Source organism: Podarcis gaigeae, assembly GCF_964106915.1.
Source record: "Podarcis gaigeae genome assembly, chromosome: 18".
Lineage (NCBI taxonomy): Eukaryota > Metazoa > Chordata > Lepidosauria > Squamata > Lacertidae > Podarcis > Podarcis gaigeae.
In genome coordinates this window covers 7,950,323-7,966,700 of record NC_139696.1, presented here as the reverse complement: position 1 = coordinate 7,966,700, position 16,378 = coordinate 7,950,323, and the positions used below count along the sequence as shown (strand labels likewise).

General features: G+C 43.6%; 2 protein-coding genes across 6 annotated transcripts in view; both read right to left on the bottom strand.

The window, feature by feature from the left end:
* Positions 1 to 16,378, bottom strand: part of LOC310835552 (vomeronasal type-2 receptor 26-like) — a gene marked incomplete at its 5' end in the record, with an annotated part of 84,076 nt that overhangs the window by 23,670 nt on the left and 44,028 nt on the right. Inside the window, one exon of one of the 5 annotated variants that reach the window (XM_083720252.1) lies at positions 28 to 1,296. The exons of 3 other annotated variants lie outside the window; for them this stretch is intronic. In XM_083720252.1, the coding sequence (XP_083576378.1) occupies positions 28 to 608 (581 nt within the window). Of the gene's footprint in view, positions 1 to 27; positions 1,297 to 16,378 lie in introns of those variants that run through there. One more of the 5 variants, XM_083720251.1, reaches the window with a different exon arrangement.
* Positions 1,809 to 13,727, bottom strand: LOC310835870 (vomeronasal type-2 receptor 26-like). Its single transcript, XM_083720859.1, has 6 exons — positions 13,343 to 13,727; positions 12,271 to 13,050; positions 11,312 to 11,539; positions 7,158 to 7,284; positions 5,063 to 6,892; positions 1,809 to 3,302 (listed from the first exon to the last, which is right to left on the bottom strand). The coding sequence occupies exons 1-5, from the start codon at positions 13,676 to 13,678 to the stop codon at positions 5,994 to 5,996; spliced, it is 2,370 nt and encodes a 789-aa protein (XP_083576985.1). The 5' UTR covers positions 13,679 to 13,727; the 3' UTR covers positions 1,809 to 3,302; positions 5,063 to 5,993.

Sequence of the window (16,378 nt, the reverse complement as noted above, 5' to 3'; positions counted from 1 at the left end):
AGGACCACGAAACTGTGAAGTACATACCCTTCAGTGCTGGCAAAGGGTGTCTGAGAAAAGTTGTATGGAGTTTCTGTATGAAAGCGTTTTGGAGAGATGATCCCACTGATGAGAAAGTATCCAGGCCGGTAGTAATTGCGAGCTTCCATTTCATCCCTGACCAGATTCAAGGGGCATTTCGCCTTGTGGTTCCCGCAGATTCCAAAGGGCATCATGAGCAGCAGAAGCAGCAACAGAAGGAGCAGGGATCTCATTCTGGCTCTGCCTCCTCCTCCTCTTACCTGCCAAGGAGGCAAAGCAGAAGAACCCAAAGACTCTTTCAAGGCCAGACTGGGTGGGCTTTCCCAATCTGGGTGGTTTTCAACTCTACCTTCGGAACTAGGAATCCCAAGGCAGGCACACCCCTCTGTCACCAGCTCTGCATCTTCACTCAGTCTGTCTCCAACACAAGAAATATTCTCTGCACCAACTTTTTCTTTCGTAGACACAGCACAATTAATATTGTCATGTTGCTTTCCAAGGCTCATGCAATCTCCCGAAATATCTCCTGAGCTTTCAGAAGATGAGATGACTATAATTTTGATTATTCCAAGTGGAATAAGTTTCATCACAAAAACTTTCTGGAGTCTTGAATGGCTCAAGCGGCAGGTGCAGAACTGGAGAAAAACACCCCTGATTCTAGGCGATCCCTTCTGATGAAACTGGTGGAATATGATGAAATGTATAAACTCAGAGGACAAAATGATGGATTGTTTTTTTACGATCTTTATCTACTCATTAAGAAATACACAAAAGAAACATATTGTTCTGTAATGAAAGAAACACTTTACACAAAAAGAAAATAGAAAAGGGGGGAAAGAAGAGAAAGAATATTGAGAAATAGAAAAAATAGAAAGAAAGTTAAATGAAGAATCTTACCAAAGACATACAGTTTTTTAAGAACTACAAACCATCAGCGACAGTATTATAAACATATATTTCCATCAAGAAGTCCTTTTATCTTCACCTTATCAATTTCTCCTTGCTACTCTTACTTTTCTTATTTATGTCTAATCTCTGGTTTTATTCCCTGATTTGTTAATGACTTCCTTCCACCTCTATACGGTTCCTAATTCCTCATTTCTTAAAATTTCTGTGTCTGTTCTTATTCTACAAAAGACCATTCCCTTAGCTCTGTGGAATTTATGCTCCACCAAGAGTAATCATGGGAAACATATTTCATCATGTAATTTTAATAAACATCCCATTCTTTTTCCTGAATGGTTTCTTATTGATTTTCTTAGTTTGGCTAATTCCAGATATAAGTTTCATCACACTAACTTTCTGGATTCTTGAATGGCTCAAGCAGCAGGTGCAGAGCGGGAGAAAAACAGGATGGACAGAAGTCAAGGGGTGTGTTTGGGAGTTGGAAGTTTGGCCTGACCTTTGTTCCCAAGGACCAAAGAAGAGACCTGCAGTTGGATCCGACCATGGACTCTCCTTCCTTGGAGGTTTTGAAGCAGAGCTCGGACAGTCATCATTTAGGGGGGTGGGGGTGGAGCGTGTTATTGGGTTCGTGTTTTATTGGGTTCGTAGGAGCTGAGGTCTACTTAGGTCTCAAACTCATCTGGAGGGGAGAGACTCTTCTGAGGAAAGAAGAGACTTCCAAAACCCAGTGAAGGAAGGGTGTGTGTGGTGAACCCTTAAGACTATTACTGAAAGTCCCTCAGGAGCTGGATTTGTTAAAGGGGTGGGTAACTTAAGGAAAAGAGGGATGCGGGTGGTGCTGTGGTCTAATCCACAGAGCCTAGGGCTTGCCTAGGTCGGCGGTTCGAATCCCCGCGACGGGTGAGCTCCCGTTGCTCGGTCCCTGCTCCTGCCAACCTAGCAGTTTGAAAGCATGTCAAAGTGCAAGTAGATAAATAGGTACCATTCCGGTGGGAAGGTAAGCGGCGTTTCCATGCACTGCTCTGGTTCGCCAGAAGCGGCTTAGTCATGCTGGCCACATGACCCAGACATGCTGACCACATGACCTGCGGACAAACGTTGGCTCCCTCGGCCAATAAAGCGAGATGAGTGCCGCAACCCCAGAGTCGTCCGCGACTGGACTTAACTGTTAGGGGTCCCTTTACTTTTAACTGAAGGAAAGCACCGCCTTAGAACGGAACTAAACTATAAAGCTGAAACCTGTGAAAATGAATTAAACTAGCGTATTATTATTGGAGTATCCTAAGTTTCTCCACTTGTATTATACTACCTTGTTTTAAAATAAATCTTTATTGTTATTTTAAAAACATCTGCTTGAGACTCCAGCTCACTGGTTGTCCCCCACACCTAGGTCCCCCACAGAATATTCTGGGATAGTTAGCATTGGTTTTAAGGGTGGTTCAGTGAGGTGGGGGCAATATATGTAAGAAAGAGCAGGCACATTGAGGCGCCAAGCTTGTTGCACCAGGCTAGCATTCTAGCAGCTTTATTATTCTGTATCAATTTATTTATTAATATGTACTTCTTACTTACTTACTCATTTCATCTGTTTCATAAAATCCACGTACCACAGGGTTAGGCGAATAACTCCCAAAGCGCTTTACGTAAAGATAAGGCAGGACAATCATAAAAAAGTTTACAAACTTACTTCAGAACATACAAAAAGTTAAAATAATAAAACAAACTCAAATTACCTCAACCTCCTAAGAATCTGGGTGGATCCTTAATAAAAATATATTTTTAAAAACAATAAATTTAAAAAAGTCTCCATAGATATTCCAAAACACCTTTCTTCTTATACAATTGGGAAAAATAAATACATAATTTCTTCTTGACTCCCCACCTCTCCTTTCTCGATGTTTGTTTTTATTACTCCTTTTTATCAGATGTTTTAAAATATATATGCTTTTATTATGTAAGCCCCGATGTCGTATTTCAAAAATCTCTGCCTTTGACTTCATGTATGGATGATGGTTTGACAGATAATATATCCGTGGTCTCCATTCTTCCTTAAACAATCCATCATTTTGGATGGTCATTTTGGATGGTCATTTTAGCAGGTGATTTCACCATTTCAGCATATTCCCCCAGTTTCATAAGCCATTCCTCTTTGGTGGGGAACTCTTTCCATTTCTGTGCATAGAAAGTGATAGCTGCTGTGGTTGCACACATACATAAACTAGTCAGCTTTCTTAGGACCTTTATTTATTAATTTTATATTGCACCCTTCACTGGAATTCTACAGGTTGAATTGCTATAAGACTGAGAGCTTAGTGAGCTTACCACCAATTTGAAGTGTTGAAAGTTTAAGTAGGATGCAATCTTGGCTTATGACCCTACCGTATTTTTCGCTCTATAACACGCACCTGACCATAACACGCACGTAGTTTTCCGAGGAGGAAAACAAGGAAAAAATATTCTAAATGAAACAGTGGATGTATGATTTTTGTGGTTCATGCTGTGGCCACAGACATGTGATCTGACGGTGAGTTTGGGATAGCCCAATGCAAAAATCCCGAAGATCCATGTGGATCCATGCTTTGTAACCACGTTTTTGCGCCATTGTGGCCCCATGAAACAGTGGGTGCGTGTGTGTTTTTTGGTGCAGGCTGTAGCCATGGACATGCTATGTGATCTGATGGTGAATTTGGGGTGACCCAGTGCAAAAATCCTGAGGATCCATGTGGATCCGTGCTTTGTAACCACATTTTAAGTGGAGAGGGAAGGAAAAGCACTCAAGGAACAAGGAGCACGCGTGGGGTGTGTGGAGAAGGAGCTTTTCGGGGAGCTGAGCAGGGAGGAAAAGAGCACTGTTGCTTTAAAGGTATACTTAAGGTATTTGCTCTGTGCCTGGGGTTTTTTTCCATTTAACAGTTTGCAGCCTGTTCCTTCTGCTCCTTGTTTTGAGGCAGAATACATTTGAGCAAGTGAGGAGGACTTGGATTGCAGGAGATTCGCCATTAGCTGTGTAAAAGCGCTCCTCCTTGCAGCCTTCTACTTGGTTTGTACACTTGGCTACTGGTATCAGGTTCAGTTTGAGTGATAAGCAGGGACGCAGGTGGCGCTGTGGGTTAAAGCCTCAGCGCCTAGGACTTGCCGATCGAAAGGTCGGCGGTTCGAATCCCTGCGGCGGGGTGCGCTCCCGCTGCTCGGTCCCAGCGCCTGCCAACCTAGCAGTTCGAAAGCACCTCCGGGTGCAAGTAGATAAATAGGGACCGCTTACCAGCGGGAAGGTAAACGGCGTTTCCGTGTGCGGCTCTGGCTCGCCAGAGCAGCGATGTCACGCTGGCCACGTGACCCGGAAGTGTCTTCGGACAGCGCTGGCCCCTGGCCTCTTGAGTGAGATGGGTGCACAACCCCAGAGTCTGTCAAGACTGGCCCGTACGGGCAGGGGTACCTTTACCTTTACCTTTACCTTGAGTGATAAGCAGCCACCAGCAGCAATAGAATGGAGCACAAAAAAGCGGTAGGGGCACTAGGACCCAGACAATGCTCAAATCTATCCTGCCTGAAAACAGCTGAGAAGCGGGGGATTTGCCAAGTTTCCCCCTCTCCCTCATCCCGTGCCCTCCCTAGCCTTTTTTTTTACTTCCTGGTTTTCACTGCACTTGTGGCTCAGAGCTCCAGGTTGGTTTTTTTTTTTTACTGCTGGTTGCTTAAATTTATCCTTGCTGATCCAAGCCCTCCTGTGCCCTGCTGTCCTTCTGCAGCCTGATTGCTCCGTTTAGAGAGCGTGCGGACCTTTGCTAGCTGAGGCTGCAGCGGCTGTTGCTGCCTACTTTAAAAGTGTCTGCTAGCTTTGAACCTCCTGTCTCCTCCCGGCTCGCTTTGGCTCCCGTCTGTCCCTCCTCCCGTGTAAGCGGCTGCTGCCCGCTTTGCTGCCATGGCTCTCCTTCCCTCCCTCCTCCCCGGCTCCTCCGTAGGTCGCTTTAAAGCAAGCAAAGCAAGAGCCGTGCAAAGCCCTGCAAGCGCCTCCCGCTTTGCTTGACTGACGGCAGCCATGGCTCCGATCCAGTGCATTCGCTCCATAACACGCACAGGCATTTCCCCTTACTTTCTAGGAGCAAAAAAGTGCGTGTTATGGAGCGAAAATTACGGTATTCTAAACGCTTCATCAGTGGCTGTTCTGCCAATGATTTTCACTTCCCACCTGATCTTGGTTTTGCTCTATAAATGGGGACCTGAATGGGAGGAACCTGAGTTGGAGGAGGAGGAGGCCTCTCGCTCTTCCTTCCTCACTGAGCATAAGATGCCTCCTCTTAAAAGGTTTGGCAGGCAGGGAATACAACTATCTGGCATCGTCTCATTGCTTCCCTCCAATGCTAAACTTGTTGCTGGCTCATTCATAATCTGGTGATCCACTCAACATCAGTGCACAATGTGTCATATCCTGGACAATGCAATAAAATCCACTGTACTCCAGTCAAGGCTTGGCTAAGGTCCGTTGCTACTCTTTGGAACAGGGAGCAGAGCTTACACAATACAGAAATTAAACCAGCAGACTACGGAAGAGAACTTAAATGAATTTCTCAATTTATTAATATACAAGGTTTAGGAGAATGAAATGATGTGAAGTTAATTTCTGAATAATCCAGCATACCTGTAGAAAATGGAGCACAGGTATTTGAATATCTAGCAATGACATAACTAGAAAGTATGGTTGAATATCAGAATTGATATGGTTAATAGCAAAGCAAAAAGACTAAAAAACCTAACTCCTATCTCCCCCTAGACTATCTTGTTTTGAGATAAATATAAGTTCCCCAAACACAAAATTATTAAAAGATAATAGTTTACAAACTACGGGCAGTACACCAGGACTCATTGTAATCCTTGGCAAAGTAAGGAACCAAGAACTTTCATCCCATCTTACTGTTCATGTCAACAGAACTGCATAAAACCTGGGCTAAGAATGAACACAATCTCTTTCACAGATGAAGAATGAGCAACATGGATGAGCAAATGTGTTTCCTTTAGGCACTTCTGGACATCAGGAACATGGAATGTTTTAAGAATCAGATGTCCCCTTAATTTCTGGTTGTCAGGTGCTCCTTTGTGTTCAGCTCAGGCCTCAGCACAATAATGTAACACTTGGGGAGGAAGATGCAGCCCAGAAGCCCAGCACTGGAGGCCAACATAGAGAAGATCTGCACGGCCACCATGTACTTGCCCTTGGTGCTCAGGTAGGTGGGCACAAAAGACACCCAAACACTGCAGAAGACCAGCATGCTGAAGGTGATCAGCTTGGCTTCGTTGAAGGAGCCGGGCAGCTTCCTGGCTAGGAAAGCCACTGTGAAGCAGGTGGCAGCCAAGAAGCCCAGGTAGCCGAGGGCAACGTAGAACATGGCCACGGACCCTTCGTTGCATTGCAGGATGATCTCTCCCACCTGGGAGAACGTGTCGGGCTCTGGGAATGGGGGAGAAGAGCTCAGCCAGATGGTGCAGATGAGAACTTGCCCCCCAGAACAGGAGATGACAATGGAGTTGGCCAGACTCTTGCCCAGCCATCTCCTCACCCTGTTCCCGGGCTTTGTGGCCAGGAAGGCCAGCACCACCGTGATGGTCTTTGCCAAGACAGAAGAAATAGCAACTGAGAAGATGATGCTGAAGGCCGTTTGTCGGAGAAGGCAGGTCTCTTTCCTTGGGCGCCCGATGAAGAGGAAGGAGGACCAAAAGGAAAGCAGGAGGGAGACGAGGAGGATGTAGGAGAGGTCCCGGTTGTTGGCTTTGACTATGGGAGTGTCCTTGTATTTAATGAAGATTCCCAACACAATGCCTGCTGTTAAGGAGAAGAAGAGGGCAACGGAAGCCAACACCATTCCCAAATATTCTCCATAAGTCAGGAAGGTAGTAATCTTGGGGGCACATTGATCTCTGTCCTTGTTTGAATGGTGATCTTCTGAGCATTTGGTGCAATGTTCTGCATCTGAGGAGGAGGAAAAAGTAGCTGCAACATCACTTACATCCCTAATGATCTATGCTCTATTACGTTTTTAAGAACTCTATTACGTTTTGAAGAAATCCTAGAGACTTCTTCCTTATGATCATTCCTTTCAACTCTATCCTAAAGAAGTTGAGGAAGGAGCCCCATTCCACAATGTCTGCAGAATTCTCACAAAAAGTTTGTGTGACTGAATTTCTGCCCTGTGTTTACTCTCTCCAGAAATGCCTTCCCCCTTGGAGTCACCCACCTTCCTGGGCGGAGAAGGTCCCTTCCGCACACCGAGCACAATCATAGCAGCAAATGGGCTTTCCTTCTAGAACCAGCTTGGCATATCCAGGCTGACATCTTTCTGTACACCTGGAACGAGGCACGGCCTAACCAGAAAGACAAGAAGGTGCAAGAAAGAGGAACAGTTAGGAGGACTTCCGGGGTGGCGCCTCCGGTCAATGGCGGATTCCCTCTGAACTGGAGCGGAAGCTCTGTGGAAAGAGGGTCTTTCTGCTCCGGCGAAGCGGGGACCCGTTCAAAAAACCACAGGCGGGGGAAGCCTGTGGCCATGGGACTCGGCGGGCACCTTCAGCGCCCTCCCCAATCCACTAAGGAACCCACAAACGGGCTCCAAAGTGAAGAGGGGGAAGTGGCGCTGTGCTGAGAGTCGATCGCTGTTTCCGTGGTGCGAAGCCACATAGCTGTTGCTGGAGAGCGCTGCCTTTTTCCTGGAACAATTTGGACTAAAAAATAAGCACCCGTGAGTACTCACATCTGGAATAATTGGATAAAAAATAAGGACTAATAAGCAGAAAAGAATTGGACTCTAAAATATTTATCTTAATTTGGTACGGAACGGGAAGGTCAAAACAGGAAGTCAGCCTTCCATTCGCTGTAAACAGAATAAAGCAAAGACAATATCAACCAGAGCCAAGAAAATCATCTTTAAAGGACTCAATTCCATCATTTATAACCGCGGAACCCCCTTTGACAGCAAAAGAAGGGGGAGGATTAATTTTAGACTATTTTAAAGTAACTGGATTGTTTAAGGTAACTTTCCTCCGTCCTGAAACCGGAGCGGGGGTGCCAGGACCAATGTTGAAGCATACTGACCAGAAATAAATGGTTTTGACAGATAGTGGAAAAAGGAGAAACATAGTGACTCCATGGCTTTCTTTTGTATCCAAAAGGAATAATTTTTGATAAAGTATTCTAAAAGGGGAAACTTGGTTGCAAGAACAGAAGTTTTCCCCCTAGAGGGAGACTGTGAAATTGTAACCAACTTCAGAGAACTGACAGCTGGTATAGATTACCACCGTGGGAACAGGCATTCTGACCTTGCAGGACAATGTACTCTGAAGCTTTGCTGCGTGCCTTTTATAAAACAAATGCACTACTGGAACAATTACATGAAGAAGTGAAAAGCACAGCGACCTTGGTTGGAAATTTAGAACAAGCAGTGGAAAATTTTGAACAAGTAGTGGGGAACTTTAAACAAACAGAGGAGCCCTCTCAGGAACCAAGGCAGGAGTCTGTTTTAGAGTGTGTTTTGACAGAACAGGAACATGAGCTTTTGGATTTGACAAATGAACTTGGGAAAAGCCAAACCTGGAAAGAAAAAGCTTGGTTGGTTATAGAAATGGGGAGATGAATTGACCCCCCCCCCCCTATGCTGGGATATTCAGACTTTTCAAAAATGGTAATGGGCTGTGAGATGTTTGGGATTGTGGGGGCTCTTGACTCTGGAGTGTTTTTGAGGCTCTTGACTCTGGAGTGTTTTTGAGGGGCTAGCCTGTTAAGAAGGGCAGAAAATAGTGTTAAGTTGCAGCTACCGTGAGCAGGAGACAATGGAAGCTACAACCACAAATATGAAGAAGAGCCGTGGAAGAGACCTGGAAGAGACTTGAGGGCCTCGGACATAAGGTTGCCAGGCTATTGAGATAGAGTGACTTGACTATAAGGACTGACAAACCCGGAAGCAGGAGGAAGGGACGTTGAATGATTGGAATTGTTTGCATTTTTTCTTTTTTACTATTAGAACTGTTTTATAATATCAATGAATTTTAGGAAAATGCTGGAATGAAATTATTTGGTTTTGGTAAAAATGTTTAAAGAATCATGAAACAAGGTTATAAGGATGTGTGGTAAAGATAAGATTTAAGTTTTACGTTTTAAGATTTATTTTATTATAGAAAGTTAAGATCAAAACATTTTAGGGTAATGTATAGTCAGAATATTATGAAATATGGGAAGGATTTGCTGGGATAATCAATAACTAGAATACAGAGAAGGGGAGGGGGAGGAGGTCTAAGGAAGAAGGTGATGACAGTTTAGGATATGGATATAAGGCTTTTTTAATTATTATTTTTATTTTTGTGCTTTTACCTATTTTTACTTCTGTATTTTATTTTATTTTTTATTTTTTTCCTCTCTTTTTTTTCTTTTTTGATTTTTGCTGTGTTGATGCTGAAAAACCTAATAAATATCTTTTTAAAAAAAGGATACATCACAAAATGGAAGACAGATTTTCACACAGATACATAAACACAAATGTGGCAATGTATGTGGAAACAGAGAAACATGTATACAGCTGCTATGTCTTTAAAATAAAACTGTTAATTTGAAAAAAAAGAAAAAAAGAAAGAGGAACAGTCAGGAGTATTTGTGGGTATGTAATTCACTCATAGGGACGCGGGTGGCACTGTGGGTTAAACCACAGAGCCTAGGACTTGCTGATTAGAAGGTAGCGGTTTGAATCCCCACAACGGGGTGAGCTCCCGTTGCTCGGTCCCTGCTCTTGCCAACCTAGCAGTTCAAGAGCACGTCAAAAGTGCAAGTAGATAAATAGGTACCGCTCCGTCGGGAAGGTAAATGGCGTTTCCGTGCACTGCTCTGGTTCACCAGTCATGCCGCCCACATGACCCAGAAGCTGTACGCCGGCTCCCTTGGCCAATAAATTGAGATGAACACCGTAACCCCAGAGTCGGCCACGACTGGACCTAATGGTCAGTGGTCCCATTAAAGGTAAAGGTAAAGGGACCCCTGAGCATTAGATCCAGTCGTGACTGACTCTGGGGTTGCGGCACTCATCTCGCTTTATTGGCCTAGGGAGCCGGCGTACAGCTTCCGGGTCATGTGGCCAGCATGACTAAGCTGCTTCTGGCGAACCAGAGCAGCGCACGGAGACGCGTTTACCTTCCCGCCGGAGCGGTACCTATTTATATACTTGTAATTTTTCATGCTTTCAAACTGCTAGGTTGGCAGGAGCAGAGACCGAGCAACAGGAGCTCACCACGTCTCGGGGATTCAAACCGCCGACTTTCTGATCAGCAAGTCGTAGGCTCTGTGGTTTAAACCACAGTGCCACCCGCGTCCCGTTACCTTTACCTTAATTCACGCATAGAGTGAATTTAAATAGATATCTGGACTGCAGCCTTTGACCCCTCATCAGGGTCCTTTCAACCCCCCACTGACCATTGGGGTGACCAGAATATCTTGTTCTTCATAATTAGTTCAGGACAACTGAGGTTTGCACCACAGAACTCTGTTTCCTCTTCTCCGTTTACCTGCTTCCCTGCTTAATAAATCTTCAAAGAAAATGGCAATGGAGTCTGAAACGTGATTTCCCCAAAGTTCAGGATTCTGATAAACTCTCAGTCACTAATTAAGAAACATTTAATATGACTTTTCCAAATATTGGTTTCCCTCACTCTGTTCTTGAGGCATGCAAGGTTTCCTCTTGTCGCTGATCTATTTCCCTAGTTATTTTTAGTTCACATGCCATTCCTTAACATTAACCTTATATTACAATAGGGTTTGCTTTTTTTAACTTCTCATCCTTCACCAACAGCTGTGCACTTCTCAATTCCTGCACGTACAATAGTTTAACATTTGCAACATCTACAAGTGAGCTTACTCCACAAATTAAAAAATCCACTATAAATCAGTAATTATCATTTCTAAAATAAATTACTTTCCATCTTTCTGCATGTATGAAAGCCCAATAGTTCACTTTTACTAGGGGCTTTCCCTTTTCTTCTTATCTACGTAGTCCATTCGGTTAAAGATTCTGTCCAGAATTCTTAATTCTCAGTCTGGCTCGGAAATAGATGGTGTGTTTTCTAAGGACCTCTGGGCTCTATCCTTTCTTTGAGCACCCCAACTTCCCCTCCTATCTCAGCTGCTGTGGAAAGAAGGAGTGGTGGTTGCAGCTGTTATAAGAAGAAGAGAAGAAGAGTTTGGATTCGATATCCCGCTTTATCACTACCCCAAATTACAAGACTACCACTCTTAACCACTACACCACACGGTCAAGACACCATTGGTCAACCTGATATGGTCATTTTGCAGAGGTTGTTTAAGGAAAAACATAATAAGGATCTCCTGGCCTTTTCCCTCCGTGATTTACCCTACCTTATTGAATTTCTTGGGCCACTCAATGGCTTCTGGGTTAATGGTGAAATTTATGCCAGCAGACGTCTCTCTCCTTATATTCCCAATTTTCACAAGGTCATGAGACTGATTGGGAAACATCACCCAGTTCATAATATCAAAGTCCGCTGGCAGCTCCCAGTTCTCATCCAAGCACAGCCTGCCTCTGGAAGTATTCAGACTCCGGATTTCTCTTAGGAAAGGGTGAAGCTGGAATGGCAGGGGGAAACACCAGCACTGAGAAAGCTTGAAGCCAAGATGGATATCTCAGTCCTACTCACTTCAACCTCTTATGATTTGGGGCCTGCATGTACTGTATCTCATGTAGACTGAAATTCCTACTTCAGTCTATTTCATTTTTATTACTACAGACCCTGCAAGTGCCCCAATTTTCCAGGGATGTCCCTGAATTAGAGACAGTTTTTCATTTGATCCTGGAATGTCCCACTTTTCCTTAGAATGTCCCTTTGTTCATTGGAGAAATGTTGGCGGATGTGGAGTTATCCAACCCGCAAGCCGTCCAGTTCTGTATCGGAAATTTTAATATGTTTAATACTTTAGTATGAATTTCTTTATTTTGGGAGCTGCCCAGAGTGCTGAGGCAACCCAAAAAGATGTGTGGGGTGTAAACAGTGATATATTTCTAGCAAAAAAGGGGCTGAAACTCACCAAGAATACCTCCTGCTGCGAATGGCAACGGTACCCACCTGAAAGGTGCCAGAACTGAGTTTGAGTGAGTCCCAAGCCCCAGAAAAAAATCCCTAGGTATCAACAGTAAAATTTTCATTATGGAATGGTATGTCTCTATTTTCATCAGAGAAATGTTGGGCGGTCTGCTACTATTACTAATACCAATACTAACTATGATATGTTGCAGGTCTATCCCCAGTCAAGATCAGCATCTGTGTGGACTGCAGTTTGCAAAAGGGGGCAGGAAATACCTGCCACGGCTGTAGCCTTTGGGGTCCCCATTGCTCTCCTTCCTCCACCATCAGCCTCCTCTGGGATCTCGATGAAAGCGAAGCATGCAAGGCCTGAGCCACAGCTTGAACATGGATGTAAGTGCCATAGCTGTCAAAAGACAGGGTTCTCTCACGCTCCTCTTGGGGCAACGGCTCCAGTTTCTCTTCCTCTCTGCATCTTATCCTGCCTTTCACGGACAACAGATGCTTTGAATATGAACACTGAAATGCTTGATTGAAATAATCCCCAAGATTGGTCTGAAATTTATAGTTGTCACCTGTGGTGCTCCTTATTCTGGTCTGAATTGCAAAGTACAGAGAACCATGGAGGTACTGGAATAAATTTGGAGGGATGTAAAAGCCAGTTCTGATTTCTAGCAAAGCTGTTGTGATCCAGACTTTTGCCCCTATTTCCTTCTCATTGCCCATTACATTGGTTACATAGTAAAAAAATACCCCAACTTCTCTCCGTAGGAAAAAAGGTTTCCCAGGCCTGAAAAATTGATCTGGATCATTTTCTGGTAGTCTTTTTGAAAAAGCAATGCAGATCCCTCTGCTGAGCATCAGAGGTTTCACAGCGCTCACAAATCTTTCTCCACTGTCATTGTCTGGAGTGAAGAGGCCAATCCACGTCCATCCAAAATGCAGGAGCAATTCAACAATCCCCTGGTACTGACTTTCCTCTTTGGGAGTCATCCGGTAGACAAAAGGGAACAGGGTTTTACCTTCGAGAACCTGGGCAGTGAAGCCATAACTGATCTAGCAAGGAAAGCAAAAGATCAGTAATTTATTTTAGTTTCATCATAACGATTATTTAATCATATGAAATGACTGATATCTAAATCTCTGCTGGCTGAGGCTGAAGGGTGTTTTAGTCGGAAACATCTGGAAGTGTCAAGTTGGTGAAGGCTCAGTTTTGAAAAAGGGATGTTGAATCCATAGCTAAGGATTTTCCCGTTTTGAAAAATATCCCGACTTGACCCCTCCAAAGAGAAAGTAGAATCTTATGCAGTTGAAATTCTCTTTCCCTCCATGCTCTCCCACTACTTACCTGTGGGATTTTGTAGATGCCTGACAAGGCTGAAATCACTCTTGAGATGAAAGTGTTGCTTCTTTCAAGAACAGCCAGCAGGTGATTCTGTTCTCCACAGTGATAATTGGGAATATTGCATCCGCTGCCTGCAAGCAGCTCTAGCATGGCGTCCGAAGTCATCCTTGCATCTAAATAGTTCTCATAGAGGCTGTAGCCCAGGGTGATGTTGGGTAAGAGCCTGAGATCCTGGTTGATCTCTTGAATGCTGAACAGGAAAGACAACATGTGCCAGTAGAACCTAGCTGCCTCCCTGCAATAAATGAATTCTTTAAAAAGAGTGAAACTGGCATTCATATTAATGGGGTTGGGGACATTATATGATCCACAAAGATTAATATTTCTTTGTTTCACCATTAACCCAGAAGCCATTGAGTGGCCCAAGAAATTCAACAAGGTAGGGGGAATCACAGAAAGGGGAGGCTAGGAGATCCCAGGTTTCCTTGAACAACTGCTGCAAAATGGCTATATCAGGTTGACCAATGGTGTCTTGACCGTCTATAACAGCTGCAACTACCACTCCTTCTTTCCACAGCAGCTGAGATAGGAGGGGATTTGGGATGCTCAGAGAAAAGATAGAGCCCAGAGGTCCTCAGAGAAGACACCATCTATTACCAAGCCGGACAGAGAATTTAAAAATTCTGGACAGAATCTTCGACAGAAAGGACTACGTAGATAAGAAGAAAGGGGAAAACACCTAGGGAAAAGGGGAAATACCTAGTAAAAGTCAACTATTGGGTTTTCTTTTTTTTAAAAAAATATATATTTTATTAAGGTTTTTAAACATAAGTGCAAAGATAAAGAACAATGTAACATATATCCTAACATACTTTCTTAACTTCTTAGGACTCCCTCACATCTTCTGCTCCCACTTGCATCGTTGTCAATTCTTGCCCGCAATTTATCATCTTGTTTACTATCTTGTGTCGCATTCATTTAACTATAGTCTATTAATTCTCCAATAGGTTTATAATTTATCCTCAACTTACTTATCATCTTAATTCCATCTAATTTAGTGGTGCACAATTATTTATGATCTAGCATCCTTTCTTAGCATTCAACCAAATTGCAATGTTTTTTTAAATAAATCTTAAATTTCTTCCAGTCTTCTTCAACCCTCTCCTCTCCCAGGTCTCGGATTCTGCCAGTCATCTCGGCCAGTTCCATGTAGTCCATCAGTTGCATCTGCCACTCTTCCAGGGTGGGTAGATCTTGAGTTTTCCAGTTCTTGGCGATGAGTATCCTTGCTGCCGTTGTTGCATACATAAAAAATGGTTTCTTAGTGAAGGTTTCTTAGTGAAGGTATACTTAAATACCTTTTTCAGCTCATTATATATCATTTCCCAGAAGGCCTTCACCCTAGGGCAGGTCCACCAGAGGTGAAAGAATGTTCCTTCATTTTCTTTACATTTCCAACATTTATTATCAGACAAATGGTATATCTTGGCAAGTTTAACTGGGGTCATGTACCATCTATATATCATTTTCATTACATTTTCCTTCAAAGCGTTACATGCAGTGAAGTTCAACCCAGTGGTCCACAACCTTTCCCAGTCCTCGAACATGATATTATACCCAATGTCCTGTGCCCACTTTATCATAGCTGATTTAACCATTTCATCTTGTGTGTTCCATTTTAACAGCAAGTTATACATTCTTGAGAGTACCTTAGTCTTTGGTTCTAACAATTCTGTTTCCAACTTCGATTTCTCCACCTGGAACCCTAACTTTTTATCATTTTTAAAGACTTCTTTAATCTGAGCATAGTGTAACCAGTCTCGCACTTTATCCTTCATTTTCTCCAAACTCTGCAATTTCCAATTGTTTCCATCTTTTTCTAATATTTCCCAATATTTTGGCCATTTGGCCTCCATATTGGGTCTTTTTCGGGCCTTAGCTTCCAGAGGTGAAAGCCACCTTGGAGTTTTGTTTTCCAATAAGTCTTTGTATTTTGTCCAACTATTGGGTTTTCATACATGCAGAAGGATGGAAAGTAATTTATTTTAGAAATTATAATTACTAATTTATTGTGGATTTTTTAAATTTCTGGAGTAAGCTCACTTGTAGATGTTGCAAACGTTAAACTATTGTATGTGCAGAAATTGAGAAGTGCACAGCTGTTGGTGAAGGATGAGAAGTTAAAAAAAGCAAACCCTATTGTAATATAAGGTTAATGTTAAGGAATGGCACATGAACTAGAAATAACTAGGGAAATAAATCAGCGACAAGAGGAAACCTTGCTTGCCTCAAGAACAGAGTGAGGGAGACTTCCGGGTTAGCGCCATCGGCAATGGCGGTGTTCCTCTGACTGAGAGGAACCCTCTCCGTGGAATTCGGGTCGTGCCGCCGCGGTGAAGGCGGAGACCCTTTAAAAATCCCAGGCGGAGGAAGCCTGGGAACGTGGGATTCGGCTGACACCAGGAGCGCCCCCTACCCCCAGGGAAACCCCTTTTTTGGGGTTCCGAAGTGACGTGGGGTGAGCGGCGCGGTGTTTTGAATCAACCGCTATTTTTTACGGAGTGAAGCCGCGTAGCCGTTGCCGGAGAGCGCTGACTTTTTCTTGTGGACAATTGGATTTCAAACAACAACCCGTGAGTAGAACGGAAATTGGGCTTTTAAAGTATTTTTAAATTGGCACCGATCGGGGAAGGTCTAAACAGGAAGTTCACCTCCCCTTTCTGTAAATAAACTGAAGCAAAGAATTTGCTAACTAAGGTTGTGGAGAGTCTTACCTAAAGGATTAAAACTCCACTGATTGAAACTACTATCAATACTCTTTTTGGAAGCAGGGAGGCGTGCAGGAGAAGGTCAAAATTTGGGAATTGAAGCGCCACTTCCCTAAACCCGGGAGCAGTCTGCGAGAGCCCGTGGATGGTGAATAGATAAATTTGACAGCTAGATGTCAAGATACAAAAGAAGGACTTTGTTGCTATTGTCAGTTTCTGTGTTTAAAAAGAAGGAAGGCAATTGGAATTGCTACAAGTTTGGGACTTTTGG

Bases quoted from the DNA above. Each gene is read 5' to 3' on its own strand.
- LOC310835870 (XM_083720859.1), bottom strand. From the start codon at position 13,678: ATGAATGCCAGTTTCACTCTTTTTAAAGAATTCATTTATTGCAGGGAG. The intron at 13,051-13,342 runs GTAAGTAGTGGG...TTTCCTTGCTAG, and splicing joins GCATCTACAAAATCCCACAG to ATCAGTTATGGCTTCACTGC. The intron at 11,540-12,270 runs GTATTTCCTGCC...CTGCCATTCCAG, and splicing joins AAAGGCTACAGCCGTGGCAG to CTTCACCCTTTCCTAAGAGA.